Here is a 17,308-nt window from a genome sequence, read left to right as displayed (position 1 = left end):
GAGCAGGGTTCCCTCGGGAGCGTCTAGTGCCCTGGGTGCCAGGCCAGACCGGCGAGCGTTCCAGGTGCAAAGTCCCCTTTTCCCCGAGATCTGCAGGGAGGTTGCCGCTGCCGCCCTCGTCCCGGTGGGCTAACCCTTTTTGCATGTCTCTGTTAGTGGACACCTGGAAAGACTCTGCAGAGTTTGGTGGCCTGATGTCTGTGATGAGGGAATTTTTGTGTTCTTGAGGTTCGGAAAGAGAGGGGCATGGCCGATCTGATTAGGTAACTCAGCAGAGCAAAGAAAATCTCCAGTTTTGTGTTTTCTCAGCAAAGGGAAATTTTAAAGAAACATCATCTCCCTGCAGGAGATGCCTCGCCATCCCAGGTCTTGTCCTTGCGCATGTCCGGGGGTCCCAGCACAACTCTCCCACGGAAGCCCACTCTTGGAGAGCTATTTCTCCACAGCATGGGCGGGGGGGTCTGTGGGCAGCAGCCAATCCGCTGAGAGGGCGTTTCTGGGGTTAGCACATGGCCCTGGGACTCATGACAACGACACAATGATGCTCCTTGGCAGGGGGTTAGCACTTGCCATCCAGACGGCAGGGTTTGAGTCCCCTGCACTCGACCGCCTGCCCCTCTGTTGACACCCCCCTTTCCTGCGTTCTGTCTCCAGGGGCCCCCTGAATCTACCAATAGTCAGTTTAACTAAAATCTGGAGAATCAAGTTTAAAAAACCGAAAAGAATAGAGAGGAGATAGGCAAGGGGGAAGCATGCTGCGGATGGCTCCCCCCACGTCCTGGAGACTCTGGCCCCAGGAAGCCCCTCACTCACCTCATTGGGCTCCCAGAGCCAGACGTCGAAGGTCGGCTTGCGCAGGGCCTCTACAGTCTCTGGGGACAGCAGGTACTGGAAAGGACAGCAGGCGGCGTTAGCCTCGGTGCTGAGACAAAGGCTGGTCACCTCTGGTGGGCGGCGGATGTTTTCTCTGTCCCCCTGTCAGGAGCACTGGGGCACAGACTGGAAGGCTACTTTCTACAAGAATTCTGGGAGGGGCCGACTCTAGGGACAGGTGCCCTGTGGGCGGCTGCCCCAGGCAGGGCCAGAGCACCGGGCAGGGCCACACGGGCAGGAGAGGCCGATCCGGGCTGGTGGCAAACGCTCCATCCCTTGACCATGGTGGATGTTACGTGGGCACATGAGTGTGTCCAGACCCGCAGTGCTCCGCATCTGCAGAAGATGAACTCCCTGCACACAAGTCCCAACGTGACCCAGACTCCGAAAAAGTACAGCAAAGGGAAGCCGAGGGGAGAAACGTACTTGGTATAAATTCAGATAAGGGCTGAGAAGCTACATCGAGTTTCTTTTTTGGAGGGAAGCCCGTGAGCCTAGCCAGGCTCTACAGGTCGGGGCCAATCGCCACAGGAAGCAGAAACTGACTTAGATGTAAAACTGTCACGGCGTTCCCCCAGGTTTTGGGGGTTTCTGTTTTTTTTTTAAGGAAACTGCAGTAGAGCACTGAAACCCTTTGGTTTTGACCTGAGCCGGGCCTCCTGACCCCCTGGGGCTGAACATGAGATTTGGGTCACATTTTCCTATGGGAAACACACCCGTGTCCACCTGGAACCCTCAGATAACCTGCAGGGCCCCGGCATCTGTGAGCAAGCACGAGCCCCAATGTTGGCTCTACGGGGGTTGAACTTCAGTCTGGCTGGGCCGTTCGCTCATCAGCTGCAGGCCCCGTTCAGGTGGGTGACCTTCTGGGCTTGGTTGAAGACCTTCCTCCCCGGTGCCCAGGACACCGCTGCTCCAACAGGGGCCCAAGGTCTCTCGTAACAGAGAAACCTTTTGTGATAGAAAAGCAAAACTTCTCCCAACAACGATGTACTGTTCAGGGACAGGAAATCCAATAAAGCAGATTTTTAAAGATTTACTTAAAAACTTAGCTCTTACTTCCTGGTCTGGGACCATTTTTGCTAAACAGATGTCAAAGAGAAAAATATTCTGCCTACGAATAGCGGGCACGTCAGTCCCCCAGCCTGCAGTCAGGGCAGGAGCCGTTTTTACAGTCAGGGACCTGGTGGGGCCAGGCGGCCAGGGTGGCGGAGGGTGGGGGCCCTGTGCCCTGGGGCTGTGGACACGGCCGCTGTTTCCTCTGGGGCAGAACTGCACCTTACCTTGGGATAAGAGGGGACGTCCCGTCGAGGTGTCAACTTCTTGTTGTTATCCAAAAAACTGTACTTACAGGGGCAGCTGGTCCTAGAGGGGAAAAGCAAAGATCAGTCCACCACTTTGGTCTTGGTGTCCCGTGGGCAGCAGACGGTGGGGACCTCCTTAGAGCAAAAACAAGCAACCCGAACCCCAAAACAAACCACGCGCAAAAACCACAAATCCTTCTGGTCTCAGTTGTGGGAGAGGAGTCACGAAGCCAGTGGTGTCTCATTGCCAACCCCCCAGGGACCTGCTGGGCCTCTGCAGGTGACGCTGGGGGTGGGGGCATGCCGCCTTCATTGTGGATATGCTCCCCAAACCTGGCAAAGCACTCCATCATAAAAACTTCAAATGATGTGGAAGTAGATCAAGTAACATGAAAAAAAACTAAGTCCCCACTTCTCCCACTTCTTTCCTCTCAAATCTCACACCCTGAAAATACCCCCTGCTGTTGGGGTGTCCTTCCAGACCCCCCCAGGCACGAGCATGCAGGGAGAGCCCGAGCACTTTTAAATGAAGATAGAATTGTACAAACTTACTCTCTGGCAAGTGATATTTTGATTTAATTTAATTAAAAAATGTTTTTTTCCTAGATTTTATTTATTTATCTTTAGAGGGGAAAGGAAGGAGAGAGAGGAAGAGAAATTATCAATGTATGGCTGCCTCTGGTGTGTCCCCTGCTGGGAACTGGCCTGCAACCCAGGCATGTGCCCTGACTGGGAATCGAACTGCGAGCATGTGGTTCGCAGGCCTGCGCTCAATCCACTGAGCTACGCCAGCCAGGGCTCATTTAATTTTTTTTTAAGTTAAAAAAAATCGATTCCAGAGAGAAGTGGGGGAGGGGAGAGAGAGAGAGACAGAGAGAAACATTGATTATTGCCTCCAGCACATGCCCCTGAGAGGGGACTGAACCTGCAACTCAGACATGTGCCCTGACCAGGAACTGAACCTGTGATCTTGCGGTGCATGGGTCGTCGCTCCAACCAACTGAGCCACACCAGCCGGGCTGCCAACTAGTTTTATTCACTTAACACCCCACACACTCGTTGGATGCTGATCTCCCAGGGATCAACTCCATTAAAGGCAAGTCCTTTCCTGGTGCCCCAGGGTGTGGCTGCACTATATGTTATCACCCCCCTGGCCCTGAGACAGACCTCCAGGATGGGCCTGGGTTTTCCCACTGCACACACCTTGACAGGAATCTGCTCTCTGGCTCTGTTGTCTTCATCACTCAATGTCAGGGTCACCAAATAAACACAGAACAAAAGGAGCCAGGTGTATTCTAAATGGAAAGCCACTGTCTGGTACTGGGAACAGTGCGCCGGCCTGTGGGGTCGTACCCGGGGGCTGGATGTGGGGGGCTGCCCCAGGTCATCTGACTGCTCCGTGGCCCCCTCCCCACCTGGGGATTTTAACTTTCTTGGACATGAACATGCTTGCCATTCTCCTGCCAATGGGGAGCATGATGGGGTGGGGGTGTCTGCTCCCCTCTGTTGAGATTCCCAGTCTGGTGGGCAGGGGACCAGAACATCGATATGCCATAGTAGTAGCTTGTGTGGTTTGTAAATAAAGTTCCACCTCTGGGCGAGCCATTTAAGACCACGAAGTAGGAGTCTCAAAGAAATCCACATCCTTTAAGCCCGTATGTCTGCTCTGGGGAGTTCATCTTAAGAATCAGACACAAGCAAACAGCTCCGCGCACAGAGGTATTCATCGCCTAGTTGTCTGCTGTTAGAAAAATGCTGAATCAAATGAGAAGCCACCTAAATGGCCCCATGCGGGAACTAATTTAAACTGATACGTCAACAAGACGGATTGTCGTGTGTGATCTTTAAGGCAGTTAAGAAAATGCTGTGCAGTGAGGGAACGTGGGGTGACAAGGGAAAGAGACACTGCAAAAGTAGGCACCGAGGGGGATGGGAGAGCCAAGGTACTCGCCCGGGCACGAGGACACAGGAACCCATGGGTGGGAGGGCAGCGGGGCTGCACTGTGCCTTCTGGAAGAACACACCGGCTGGGCGTGGGTTGCCAGGTGACCCATTTAGTGCCCACAATGCTGTGACAAAAGATGCCAACATAATATTCCTTAGTGGTCTTTCAAAACTAGATGCCTATGCACTAAAAATCATCTGGGAAGTCGGTGCCCAGGCTGTAACTAGGGTCGCTGTGGCTGCTGTCCTTCCTTCTGGCAATTCTGGCCCCTCACTGGTCTCGCCTGGTGGGTTCACGTGGAGGCCGAGCCCCCTGCAGACACAGAGTCACACCTCTGCCTCCCTTTCGGAGAAAACAGCCTTCGGCATCACTGTGGTGGCACCTGCCGTTCCTCCCCTCCCCCAGGGGGTCACAAAGACCACCAGCATTGCTCGTGACAGCCCCTGTGTGGAGGGGCTTTAACAAGTGCCACAGAAGGAACCGTGGTGACACATGGTATCAAACAAATGATTTCCGCCGTCACCCTGTGAAGGAGAAACCACCTTCACCCATCTCTGAGGGTGAGGGACTTGGTCTGTGCACCGACCAGACAGCACCATTGTCATCTCCTTTCTGCTCTCAGCCCCTTCTTATGAACCCCCCACACGGGCCGTCCAGTTGGTCGCATGCCTTTCCTAGCAGGGCTGCGGATGCCTCACAGAGCAAGACCGTCAGGCCACTGGAATCCAGCTGCCTCCTCGGAAACCCCAGCCTCGGGAGTGCCAGCTGGGTGCCTGGCAACTCATGCCAGGGCCTCCCCACCTCGCCTGGCGACCCTGCCTGCTCCCTCTGTGCCCTGTTGCCATGGGAACCAGCATCCTCCAGCTGACAGAGAAGCTGCCGTGGTGCCTTTTCTTTTCATTCTGTTTGGGGCCTATTTTAGCTTCATTTCCTGGGTTCTCAGCCTTCACCCCCATGGGGCTCAGTCCAGTGGTCAAGGCCACTTGCTTGGGATAAAGTGGAGATTACAGATCCCCAGAGCCCTCAGATGCCACCCATGTTTCTGCAGCCCTCCCCTGCCTGGGGTCAACCAGCAAGCTCCACTCTGTGCCTTAAATTCGAGCAGGCAGCTGGACCTCTTTCCTTGTGGGGGAAAAAAACGAGAAACCCCAGGTGTGTGTCTTCGGGAAATGCAGCCTATTGTGGGGGTGTCTGTGAGTCTGTCCACCTCCTGACCACTATTCACTGTCTGCTGCTCCCAGAGAGGAAAGGGTCTGGCCCCAAGGCCCTGTTAGGGGGGCTTGTGTGGGTGGCTGTGGGTCAGCACTTCAGGCTCATTAGCCATTGGTGGCTGGGGACAGGTGCCTTTTTTCTCTCTGTCCTCCCCAAGAAGCAGGGTTGGGTGGACAGCCCTGAACAGAGCTGCTCAGAGGTGAGACTTCTCCCCCAGCAGGGCTGGGGGAGTCACATTTAACAAGCCTGGTCCCGGGACCCTGAAATGCCATGCGGCACCCCTGCACGACTGAAATGGAACCCTGCTCTCAGCAGAGACAGAGCGAACTGCACACTGTTCTGTTTCTCAGTTTGTTTCCCCCTAAAAAGGGAAGGGCTGTCCTCTCCGCCCCGAGTGGGCTGCTGGGGCCCCGGACCAGGGCCCAATGTGGGTGATACTGCTCCACACTCCGCCCAAGCCCGGGAGTCTGGTTCTCTCCGCTCTAAACATGTCAGTGATGTTCGAGGCGGCCCCCACCCCCAGCTGCTCTGTTTCTGATTGAAGAGTCACACTGACACGTCGTCTCCTGTCTGTCACCTAAGTGAAACACTGTGGAAACTGTCTGCTGAGAATGTCGCCTTTGGGAGCGGTTAGGACGCTGGGAGTCTTTTCTTTGGATTAGGGAGCTGTGAGCTCTAGAATGTGCTCTCGGGGGAGGGGGTGCGGAAGAGCCCCACCCTACCATGGTGAGCCCTAGCACCCACTGTCCCTTGGCACAGCCCCACCTGCCCTGGCGCGTGCCCTGCAGATGATGGGCATCCGGTCTCCCCGCCCCAGGTCCGCTTCCTCCCAGGTGCTCTGAAATCAGGCGCCCCCTCCCCAGCATATGCTACGGGTGAGTTGTATCCCACGTAACACACGTGTGAAAGTCTCAGCCCCGGATCTGGGAGCGTTACTTCACTAGGAAATGGGGCTGTTACAGATGTGTAACTAGTTACATCTGGAGTAGGGTGGGCTCTCGTTCAATGACTGGTGCCCTTTTCGCAAGGGAACATGTGGACACAGACCCACACGCAGGGGAGGCGGCCACGTGCAGGTGGCCGTAGAGATGGGAGTGATGTCGCCACAATGATGCAGGGAACCCCAAGCACTGCTGGCATCCGAGGCTGGGAGTGGCCAGGACAGAGCCTTCTGGGGCAGCGCGGCCTCACTGGCACTTCCATCTGAGACTTGCAGCCTCCAGAACTGTGACAGAATACGTTTCTAGGGTTTTAAGCCCGAGTTTGTGGCCTCTGGTTACAGCAGCCCCAGGACACTAACTCGACTGGGACAAAGTTTTGGTTTTCCCCGTGCAATCTGACCTGCAGGCCCAGCGCCCACCAGAAAGCCCACCAGGAGCAGCACNCCACGATGATGCAGGGAACCCCAAGCACTGCTGGCGTCTGAGGCTGGGAGTGGCCAGGACAGAGCCTTCTGGGGCAGCGCAGCCTCACTGACACTTCCATCTGAGACTTGCAGCCTCCAGAACTGTGACAGAATACGTTTCTAGGGTTTTAAGCCCGCGTTTGTGGCCTCTGGTTACAGCAGCCCCAGGACACTAACTCAACTGGGACAAAGTTTTGGTTTTCCCCGTGCAATCTGACCTGCAGGCCCAGCACCCACCAGAAAGCCCACCAGGAGCAGCACCCCCGCCGCCCCCTTCCCACCTGGCTTCTATGGAAAGGGAGGGAGACTCGCAGGGGCAACACCAGCGAGGCCGGACTTGCCCTGGCTGCTCTGAGGAGGCAGCACTTAGACATTTGAGCAGGGACAAGAGGCTGAAGAGTGCCCAGCATTACGTGGGCTCTGGGGTGACACCTGTGGGGGGTGAGGCGATGCCCCCAGGGGTGGGAAGGAACCCAAGGGGACACCATCCCAGCCTGAGACACGACCTTGGGGGAGGGGGTCCCTCAGCCACCACACAGACAAGGGGCTGACGCCAACAGGACAGGCTCCGGGAGCCTTCAGTGTCAGGTTGGAGACCAGGACTCGAGTTTCGACCCCCTCCTCTCTGATGCCTGGGACGACTGGAAAGATCTCTTGTGCTGGACCCATGTCCCGTTCTGAGGCCACTGCCCCGCCTGGGCCTGGACAGAGGGCAGCCATGCCAGGTGGCCTCTCCCAGTGGGCATCACATCGGGTCATAGCCCTCTCACCACAGTGGACATGGCACTCAGCCACGACAGCCAGTCTGAGGCCTGTCGGGAGGGGTTGGGGCAAAGCGTGGCTGACGGGCCTGGCTAATTGGGCAATGGACTGGCCACAGGATGGAGTCTGGCAGGTGGGGCACAGGGCAGCAAGGGTGAAGCTGAGCCATGTAAGTTATGCGCTGAGTGTGATGCCATGACAAGGGTCACATAGGGTCCTTCCAGCTGCCCAACCAGGTTCCAGCCCCTGTGCTGCCCTGAGCAACTCCATCACTGTTACGAGAAGGATTGTCTCCTGTCCCCTAAAGAGCTCTTGCTACAGAACGATGAGGATGCATTATTCACGCGGTTTTCTGTGGTTGCAAACTCTGCCCCAAATCAAATGGAGTGAGACACCCTGAAATCCAAGCTGCCAAGCAAGTGTGACATAAATGTGACCTGGTCCCTGTAGGACACATGCTGACAAGGCTCTGAGCCTGCCAGGTCACTCCCGAGCCCACCCAAAGCAGGCCAGCCCCTCTGGACTCCGATGGGACGGAACTGTGACCATCTGCCGTCACCGCCTGCCCCTGGAAGACCCTTCAGCGCAGCCTCACCACCTCACTAACCAGACTGTACTCCACACTTTAAACCAGGGAAAGATCACCCAACTGTATGGTGACTCTGTGAGACAGTTGTGTGCATTTGCAGGGCTGTACTGGGGTTCGCCAGTCCCCACTCAACCCCGAGGAGGCCCGGTGGCAGCCTCCGCAGCTCTTGGTGGCGTGGAGCTCTGGGGGTGTGGGGCCACGTTGTGACCACGTGGTCTCCTGGATGGGAAATCCAGCAGAGCAGGCTGGTCCCCGAGAGCAGAGCACCCCCCCCCCCCCCCCCCCCCCCCCCCCCCCCCGCCCCCGGCCGGCCTGCACGCAGGAAGTGCCCAGTGTGCTCGTTACGTCACTATCACCTCTGAGTCAGTGTGCACCTCTGTCTTACACGTGACGCCTGCTGTGACTACGGTTCGGGTAGAGGGTCCTACAAAAATCCCACTTTTGAGGGGGGGTGATGAAGCCTGGGGTCTTTTTTCAGGAATTCTGGCTCCCTGGGGGCATGTGTGATGGACCCCTTTCCTGTTTGGCAGCACCAGTGACTTCTGTGTCCAGGACAGCTGGGGACCTTCCTCCCCTGACCTGCTGCCCAGGGAGTGGGACTTCACCAGGACACTTGTTCCCTGTAAACTGAGAGCCTTTTCTTTTTATTGTTCCCTTTCTTTGAAAGTGGTGTCAGCTTTCAATCTGGAAGAGTTAATCCTAACTCTTTGATCTGGAGGATTATTCCCCTTGATAACAGCCTCCCAGCCTCAGGCCAGGAACTGTCTTTTATAATAAGAAGGCTCTGTCATTGGAAAGCAAATTCCCAGAGGAGCAGAGCCGCTTCCAGAGGGCACTCCCCCCACCAAAGCGCCTTCTGTGCTTCTGGGAAAACAAAGACCAGAGCCCCACCCCCACCCCCACATCTCCGCGGATCCCCCGCCCCCCCACCTCCTTCAGCTGGTTCACCCAGCGCAGACCTTACCTGTTGCTTCTGGCTGCCAGTTCCTCCCTCATCTTTTTAATGTCACTCTTGCATTTCTCAATCTCCACCACTTTCAGTCCTTCCACTGGGGACCAAGACAAACAAGGGGTTACCATGGATACACGGGGAGGCTCTTGAAAGGCTGGTAAGTGGGGGCCACCCGCCTGTGTCCCTGGCAGGAAAGCTGACTCAGTGCACGGGCTCCCACTCCTGCCGGGCTGCTGATGTTCAGGCCCCTCCCCCCCCTTTCAGCTTGGACATCCTGGGCCTGTTCCGTGGCCAAGTGTGGGCTGTGGCCTTCATCTTTGGGTTTCTATGGGATGGAGTTCCCTCCTCCCTGCATCTCGACTCCCCCCAACATCCCCACCCATTTCTAGCTTTCTTTCTTCATACCCCGGAGCTGAGGACAAGGGACGGAGAAGTCTCTAATCAAAAAGAAAAGTTGGGAGGGGGGTGCAAAATGCAAGGAAGGCTCTGTGGGCAACACCAAGAAGCCTTCCCTGCAAGGTCAAACATTTCATTGAGACTGGAGCAGTTGGGGGTGGGGAGAGGGTGCAGGTGGTTAACAGTGGGTGGGGAATTAACAGGTGACATCCAGGATGTGCGGAACCTGGGCAGGAGGGCATCCCTGGAGCCCCAAGGCAGAGGTGTGCCAGAAGAGCCAGGTTCTCATCAAAGAATGAACTGGGGCTTAGGTTCTCCAAGCCCAAGTTCAATTTCCAGACCTTCGCTCTGCCCCAGAAATGCTGCCAGGAGGCGGGCAGCTTTGGAAAGGCTTTTAGATTACAGTCGTTCACAAGAAATAGAAAAGATTGGCTTTGTTACTTTGTAATCACACCTCAATTTTTATGCAAAAAGACACGGCCCACGATGCCGCTCTATTCCCCTTTTCATCAAGTGTGGATCTGAATACAGCTAAAAATAAAATGCTGAGATTTCCAAGGAAAACAAAGCGACTGGAGACTTCGGCAGCTCCTCCCGCCCCCAGGAAATGCTTTGGCCCTGGAGCGCATGTGGGGGAAACTCTCCAAGGGCAGCAGAGCCAGGGAAGCCAGCTGGAAACACAACCTCCAGGGCAGGTTTTCTAAACGTTCCCAGGGTCGGGGCCAAATGCGGGCAAGGCTATGTGAAAACACTGCTTCTTTCTGCCCAAAGTGACCAGAATCCAGAGGACCTGACGTTCAAACCTGGTCCTGGTGACTTCTGTGTCACGCCTGAGACACTGTCCCTCCTCTACCAGGTCAGGGGACCAAAGCCTGGGGCTTTAAAAGACAGCGGGGTGGCTGTCTTGGTGGCCGCTGCCAGGTGCGCTGCCACTGGGGAAAGGATGTTGGGTGTGTTCCTGTTCGCTCACTCCGAGTGCACGCCCTTCCTCTTGCAGCGCTCTGTGCTGTGCTCTGTCTGGCATCGCAGACCCTGCCAGGAAGTCTGTGAAAGCCAGGGGTCTGCTCCCAAGAACATGCACATCAGCACACAGCCCTCACGGTTGGCACTTGGGCAGGAAGACGCTGTGGGTGGCCTTCCAGGCACTCCCAGACCTTGGTCCACGCTGCAGGGCGATCACCCCACAGAGGGAGAGCCACAGTGGAGCTGCGTCTGTGGGTCTGCTGGGGGCACACTGACGTCAGCAAATGACAGATTCAACACGGGTGGCCAGACGGACCTCAGCCCTACTGACACAGCAAGGGCAGAAAATTCCGAAGAGTGAGCAGGTCGGGAGGAGAGACCTGGCGCACGGCTTAGACTCGGGTCCTAGAAGCGGACAGACGTAGGGAAGAGATGGAGCTTGCAGCGTAGGGCCCATGGGGGAGCTGACCATCCCCTGGCGGGGAAGGTCCATGGTTACATTTATTACGTTTCCAACACCATTTTATACAAAATGATGTGTGATAATTGTAGGAAACAGGAAATACAGACATGTTGAAGAGTATTTGAACATTTATTTGTGATGGGGCAAAAACCAACCTACCTATATATATATATATGCATGCATCCTTCCAAACATCCCCTCTCCCCATGCATTCTGTCTTAATGTGAAAAAGACAAAATTGGGATCGCACTATTTGTTCTGCTTTCTCACTTGCCTTCCCCCATTATCCATGCATCAGAGGTGCTCCGTGTGTCGGCAGCCACTGCCTAGCTCCCGGTGTTTGTGGGTGTGTGATGTTTGACCGTATCCATACCGCAGTGGACACAGATCGAACTCCCTGGCCAGTTACTGGGGGCAGTGTTAAAATGAAGCCCCTTGGGCCACACAATATCATCTCACTACCCTGAATCCCAGAGATTCAGCATTCATGGCAATTACCTTAATGAAGGGCCTGGTTGCCAGGGAAATGGATGGTGAGTAACTAGATGGCAAAAGTCCTGCATTAATCAATGGAAGAGAAAAACAACCAGTCGTGGAACTGAAGAGCGGTGGGTGGGGTGGGTGAGCCCAGACGGTGACAGAGTGCACCACAGGCCGGGCACCAGCAGACACAGCTCCTGCCTCCGAGCCCTTTTGCAGATATGGGTCTGCGTTTAGGAGATTGATTGCACAGGCCACCGCCTGGACCCACGGCAGCCCTGCCTGCCCCGTCAGGGGAGGGAGAAAGCCCAGCTGAGGAGCAGGGCCTCCCCCACAGAGTCCTGCACAGACTCCAGCGGGACTCGGGCTGCAACTGGACGTCAGTGTCACACATGCTGTCCCACCTGTCCATCTCCAACCTTAAACAGAGGTGGGCACAGCCCAGAAACCCAAATGACAGCAGAGGCTCCCCGGCCTCACACAGCAGGGGAGGCTGTAGCTTATTCCTTCCAGCTGGGCCCTGGCCCAGGCCGGCTGACTCCCAGAAGCACCCCTGGACGGACGCCAGGCTGTCCTCCTGCGGACTTTAGAGGTGGCTCTGGGGACAAGCCACAGGCCATAGAGAGAAGGGACCTGTAAGGATGATTTTCTAAGAGGGACTCTGGCCTTGGGGACCAGGCCTCGCTCATGGGCAGGAGCAACAGAACAGGTCTGGTGGCAACTCTGTTCTCTGCCGGCCGCCCGGGTCCCGCTGGGCTTGAGGAAGAGGCCTGGGGGTGGCAAGGCCCTCCCTCAGCTGCAGAGCTAGTTGGAGCTGTTTAAGGCCACAGGAGCCGTGTCTCAACACTTCCTCCAGGGACTTTGGTGAGAATTCACATGAAGGACATTTCCTGAGTGACAAGGAGGAAAGCTTTGAGTCTCCTGAGCTGTTTGCATGACCCACGGGGCCAGCACTCCCTGTAGTTGGGCTCTGGTCCAGGCCCTGGGCACACAGCAGCCCTGTGCCCACCACGCGGAGCAGTGGCCAGTGTCTAGCAAATGAGGAAGGAAGGAAGTGGGGCCCCCGTGACGCTTCATCTCCAACCAGGAAGCAGGTGCGCACTGGGGTGTCCTATGTTTACAAAATATCTCTAAGCTAAGCAGGATCCCAGACTCCTGGGAGGTGATGAACATTTCACATGGAAAGGAAGAAGAGCTTTTAAAGTGAATTAAGGAAATGGAGACATTTACATTCGATTGAGAAGAAGTATATGTTTGAGAAGGTGAAAAAAAAGCAGGAAATTCCATTTAAAACAAGCCAAACAATGTCAGGTTCCCTACAGGTGGCCGGTACCAGCTGGATGCCTTCCCGAACCTGAGAAGCAGAAAAGAGTTCATACACACCAGACAGAGCGTGCACGAGTGTGCACACGACCATGGTGTACAGACGTGTATGTGTCTGTGTGTGTTCACATGAGTAGGCAGCCAGGAGGAGGTGGGCAAGTGGGGGCTGCTCAGAGCAGAGGCTCCAGAGTGGGGAGGGGGGATGGCCAAGGAGGGTCCCCCCCCTCCCCCGCTGTTAACCCACCATTCCTAGATGGCTCCTGCCCCCTTCCTGCTCCCAGGAGAGGCCAGCTCCCTCCACGGCATTCCTGCACCCTGCGCCCTGGTACTGGAAATGGGCACAATTGGTAAAAACAGCAGCAGTTTCTATCTACACAGCCAGCCTGAGCGTGGAGGAGAAGGGGCGATGCCTCTTCAGGTGCTCATGCTAATTTGCTGGATTTCTGTGGTTTACCCAAAGGCCCTGTGGGCAGATGCCCTCCTGCCGATGTATGAAACAGTTCTGGAGAATTCTGGGGCTCCGACAGGCCAGGGGAGAAGATCCTATACGCTGTGCCCTTTAATGGTCCTTAGTTCCCATGGTGCTTGAAGGCAAAATAAAAACTCTTCTAGACTGGATCATCGTCCCCACGGCCAGACGCTGGAAACCGCCCAAGTTGAGGTCAACATAGTTTTCTCTAGGGGTTTTGAAAATTCCTTCCTGGCCTCTTCAACTGGCCCGTTTGCATGTAACAGTGGGCTTTGGGGCCAGCTTCCGTGTGGGGAACGGAAGACGTGACGGGCAGAGGGCAGGAGAGGGAGGCAGAGCTGGGGACACCTGCCACTGCCCCCGGTATTTGCTCGCCTGATAGTGACCTTCCTTCTGTACATGGAGATGGGGGCTCGGCAGCAAATGTGTCTCATTTTCTGTGTTCTTTGGCTGAACCCCTTCCCAGGTCTGGAGGTCCCCACTCTGTGCGGCTTGGTGGGAAGCTGAGCCCGCCTCCCACTGCAGAAGACGGAAACACCAAATGCTCACTGTGGGGGTCTCAACTGTGTGCTCCCCCCAAAGATGTGCTCATATCCCAAGTCCCAGAACTGTGCACTTTATCTAGAAAACAGTTCTTGGCAGATTTCTCGAGATGAGATCATCTCAGACTAGGGTGGGTTTTAAATCCAAAGCCAGGTGTCCTTAAAAGAGACAGGCAGAGGGGACTTGAGACACAGAAATGCAGGGGACAGAGGCCCTGTGAAGACAGTTTGGAGTGATCTGGCCACAGCCCAAGGGTGGCTGGCAGCCACCTGCAGCCAGAAGAGGCCCGGAACAGATTTTCCCTCAGACTTCAGAAGGGAAACTGAAGTTTCCAACTGACCCTGAAGAGGCCTTGATCTTGGACTTCCGGTCTACAGAGCTGTGAGAGAATTCACTTCTGTTGTCTTAAGCCTCCCAGTTTGTGGCACTTTGTCACGATGGCCACAGGACACTAATGCACTTTTTATGGCCTCTCTTGCAACTAGGGTGTGGCCATGCAGTCCCCCACTGTCCAGACTTGGAATCTGGAGCCAGGCCATGGAGAAGCAGCCCGATGTCTGCTGCGGTGGCTGCGGGGCCGCGGGGCCGAGGGGCCGAGGGGCCGAGGGGCCGAGGGGCCGAGGGTGGATGAGAATAGAGCTCGGGCTCTGCGGCAGGCACCACATGGGCGGGGTGCACACAGAGCAGCTCAGCGTCCTCACGGAGTCTGGGAAGCTAGGGTTTGCAGCGTCTTTCCTGGGGCAAAGCTGTGCCCTGTTCCTGAACCCTCCTGGTCACCATGGGAGCTCCCCAGAATCCTTTGGAAAAAGGCCCCTTTCTGTCAACGCAGTGACAACCGTTGTCTCTGGCCGTGGCTGCAAGCCCAGTGGTGTGCAGCCTATGTTCTCAGGCCTCCTTGCAGGGGACGCAGCCAGAAGCGGAGGATGCTGACCTGTCATGGAAGGCAGGCAGCGGGCAGCGAGAGCAGCAGGTCCCATGTTCATTCACTTTTCTGAGTTGCTGGGTGGACTTGAGCAAAGCGCCGATCTCTTTGTGGCTTCTCCATCTCAGCGGGGAAAAGGAAACTGTTTTGAAGTCGGAATGGCGAAGAGGGCTTAAAAAATGTCAATGCCCTTTGAAAAGTATGACTGCATGAATCACGTTTCAAGTTACTTAGGGGAATTGCTTTTCTCATGACCCATAAACCCGAGCAATTCATACGAGATAATGAAAGGTGACATTAGACAAGTCCTCAGGATGTGAATCAGCTGGGTAGTGGTTGGAACCACCACAGCCCCGATGGCCTCGAGTCTGGATTCTGTTTAGTCATCCCTGAACGTAACAGATATGGTGCTTTGAACTGCTACCCTTTGCCCTGACAGAGACAATGAGCGCCCTCCCCGCCACGTTGGGAGTGGGACGGGGAGCCGTGAGGCACACAGGCTTGGAGCACAGCTTCTTATTTGTGGACAAGGACATAAAGGATGTGTGACTTGAAGCTGTGTTCCTCCCAGAATTTTAGCTTTTGGTCACTGAACCAAGACTCGAATCGACTGTCTGCTCTCTAGCAGGTTGTCTGCTCTCCTTCCTGTTGACGGGGAAGCGAGAGGTGATGATAGTAGACACATCCCCCCAAAACTGCAGCACGCAGGTCAGCGTTTCCTCACTTATGGAAGAAGGGACACACAAGGTGTCCAGCAGGAGCTCCTGTCCGGAGGTCTAAACCAGGGCTTCCTGTTTTCCTTCTGTTCTCTTCTGCCCAGAAGGAGCACTTTCTTTCTTTTTTTAAAAATTATTTTATTGCTGTTCAATTACAGTCGTCTGTGTTTTCTCCTAATACTCTCCAAATCCACCTCCCTCCCTTGCCTCCACCCTCCCCCTCGGTTTTGTCCATGTGTCCTCCATAGTAGTTCTTGAAAACCCTTCTCCCCACTGTCCCCTCCTCCCTCCCCTCTGGCTATTGTTAGATTGTCCTTAATTTCAATGTCTCTGGTTATATTTTGTTTGCTTTTTTGTTGTTGATTATATTCCAGTTAAAGGTGAGATTATGCGGTATTTGTCCCTTGTTGCCTGGCTTATTTCACTTAGCATAATGCTCTCCAGGTCCACCCATGCTGCTGCGAAGGGTGTGAGCTAGGAGGGCTTGTTTCCTAAGCCCTTAATGTAACTTGTGACCGTGTACTCGCTACTTTTCGAAAGCTTGGATTAGGCGCGGGTCTAGCCACTGCTAACATTCATTTTTAGGCACTTCACAAAGAAAAGACCTCACACTTCCCTCTGCCTCCCACCACCGGTTTATGAGGTTAATTTAAACAGAGGTTCAAAGACACGGAAGCAAAAAGGAAACAAGCTCCACTCACGTTCTACGCGCTTCTCTAGCACGGCCAAGTGGTTTGCAACTTCTGCTTTGAGTTCGTTGATTTTAAACGCTCTGGGAATGAAAAAGAAGACAAGATGTACGCCATAATAAGATCCTCAAAGTTGAAAGGGACTCGGCAAACAGCTGTTGAATCAGCCAGCGCCAGGGAGGAGGTGTGCAGGTGGGCAGGCGAGGCGCAGGTGCAAAGATGCTAGGGGTTGCTTTAAGGAACTTGCACTGTCTGGAGGTGGAAGGGAGGAGAGACAGATACCCTCAGAGTGTCTGGAGGGTGTATTTCCCCCCGGGTACACAATAGTACCCTGATAGTGCGGGGTGGTGGTGGTGGGGATTGTTTTCTTCCCCAGCTTAGGAATGAGGGGGCGTTCTCAGCTGGGACAGCCCTGCCCCTGGGCACAGACCACCTCAGGGGACCTGGTGCACCCTCTCCAGGCTCCAATCCATTCTGTTAAAGAATTCTGAGGCTTTAAGAAAGCCCCACCTATAGGCCCCCTCCCCATCTGAATTCCCCTGGGGCAGGCAGTGAGGCATCCTGTGAAATATCTGGGAAACAGCAAGTACTGACCCCAGCTCTGGGGGGTGGGGGTGACCCAGAATGAAAGGGACCCATGTCTGCACAGGATCTCTGTGAGAAAGCCTGTGGCGATTCCTGTGGACTGAACTCTGAGTCTCAGAAGAGCCAGGTGAGAAAATTCTCGGCAATACGAGCTCTCATTCCAAGCGCCCACCTCACACAGCCTGTGATAAGAGGCAAGTGTTTGCTGGACCCCACCAAAGTGGCTTAGTGACAGAAGTCACAGAAGGGTTGGGTTAGGAAGGCAGTTCCTCCAGGTAAGCGTCTGCCGGCCGAGAGGGCCTTGGAGGAGAGGCCACCGCTGCTACAGAAAAGAACAAGCGTCCACCTCCGGAGAGGATGTGATTTCATGAAGAGTCAATACCTGGAGAATTGCTCTGCGACCTGCGTCAGCACACTCTGGATTAACTCTTCTTTTTCTACAGACCAAAAGAGAAAGACAGATGGAAAAAGGACAGGGTCCAAGGACCAGTGCAGCCCGCTGCCTCGCTGTGGGCCCATGGCACCAACGGCGCGGGGAGGAGCGGCCCGCCTTACCTGCACTGGGGCCCAGGCCCCCTGGCAGCACCCGGCCCTCTCCGCCCCCCTCCAGATGCTCTTTCCCCCCTGGAGGGTTCCAGGCTGCCCACCTGTCTTTCCAAGGCCTCTCAGCAGAGTGGCCAGGCCTGTCAGCACCAGCTATAAAACGCAGGCAGGTCG

At 55.4% G+C, this 17,308-nt stretch overlaps 1 protein-coding gene across 2 annotated transcripts in view; it reads right to left on the bottom strand.

The window, feature by feature from the left end:
- PDE9A (phosphodiesterase 9A) overlaps nucleotides 1–17,308 on the bottom strand; it is a 91,793-nt gene that overhangs the window by 17,144 nt on the left and 57,341 nt on the right. For both annotated transcript variants that reach the window (XM_037043037.1, XM_037043038.1), the window contains exons 5-9: nucleotides 16,974–17,028; nucleotides 16,019–16,089; nucleotides 9,055–9,139; nucleotides 2,157–2,238; nucleotides 814–888 (exon numbers count right to left, since the gene is read on the bottom strand). In XM_037043037.1, the coding sequence (XP_036898932.1) occupies nucleotides 814–888; nucleotides 2,157–2,238; nucleotides 9,055–9,139; nucleotides 16,019–16,089; nucleotides 16,974–17,028 (368 nt within the window). The remainder of the gene's footprint in view (nucleotides 1–813; nucleotides 889–2,156; nucleotides 2,239–9,054; nucleotides 9,140–16,018; nucleotides 16,090–16,973; nucleotides 17,029–17,308) is intronic.

This window comes from Sturnira hondurensis, unplaced genomic scaffold (genome assembly GCF_014824575.4).
Source record: "Sturnira hondurensis isolate 20B ecotype Veracruz unplaced genomic scaffold, ASM1482457v3 Scaffold0003874, whole genome shotgun sequence".
NCBI classification, from domain to species: domain Eukaryota; kingdom Metazoa; phylum Chordata; class Mammalia; order Chiroptera; family Phyllostomidae; genus Sturnira; species Sturnira hondurensis.
Note: the sequence above shows the minus strand (reverse complement) of the source record. Positions and strands in the feature narration are given on the sequence as shown.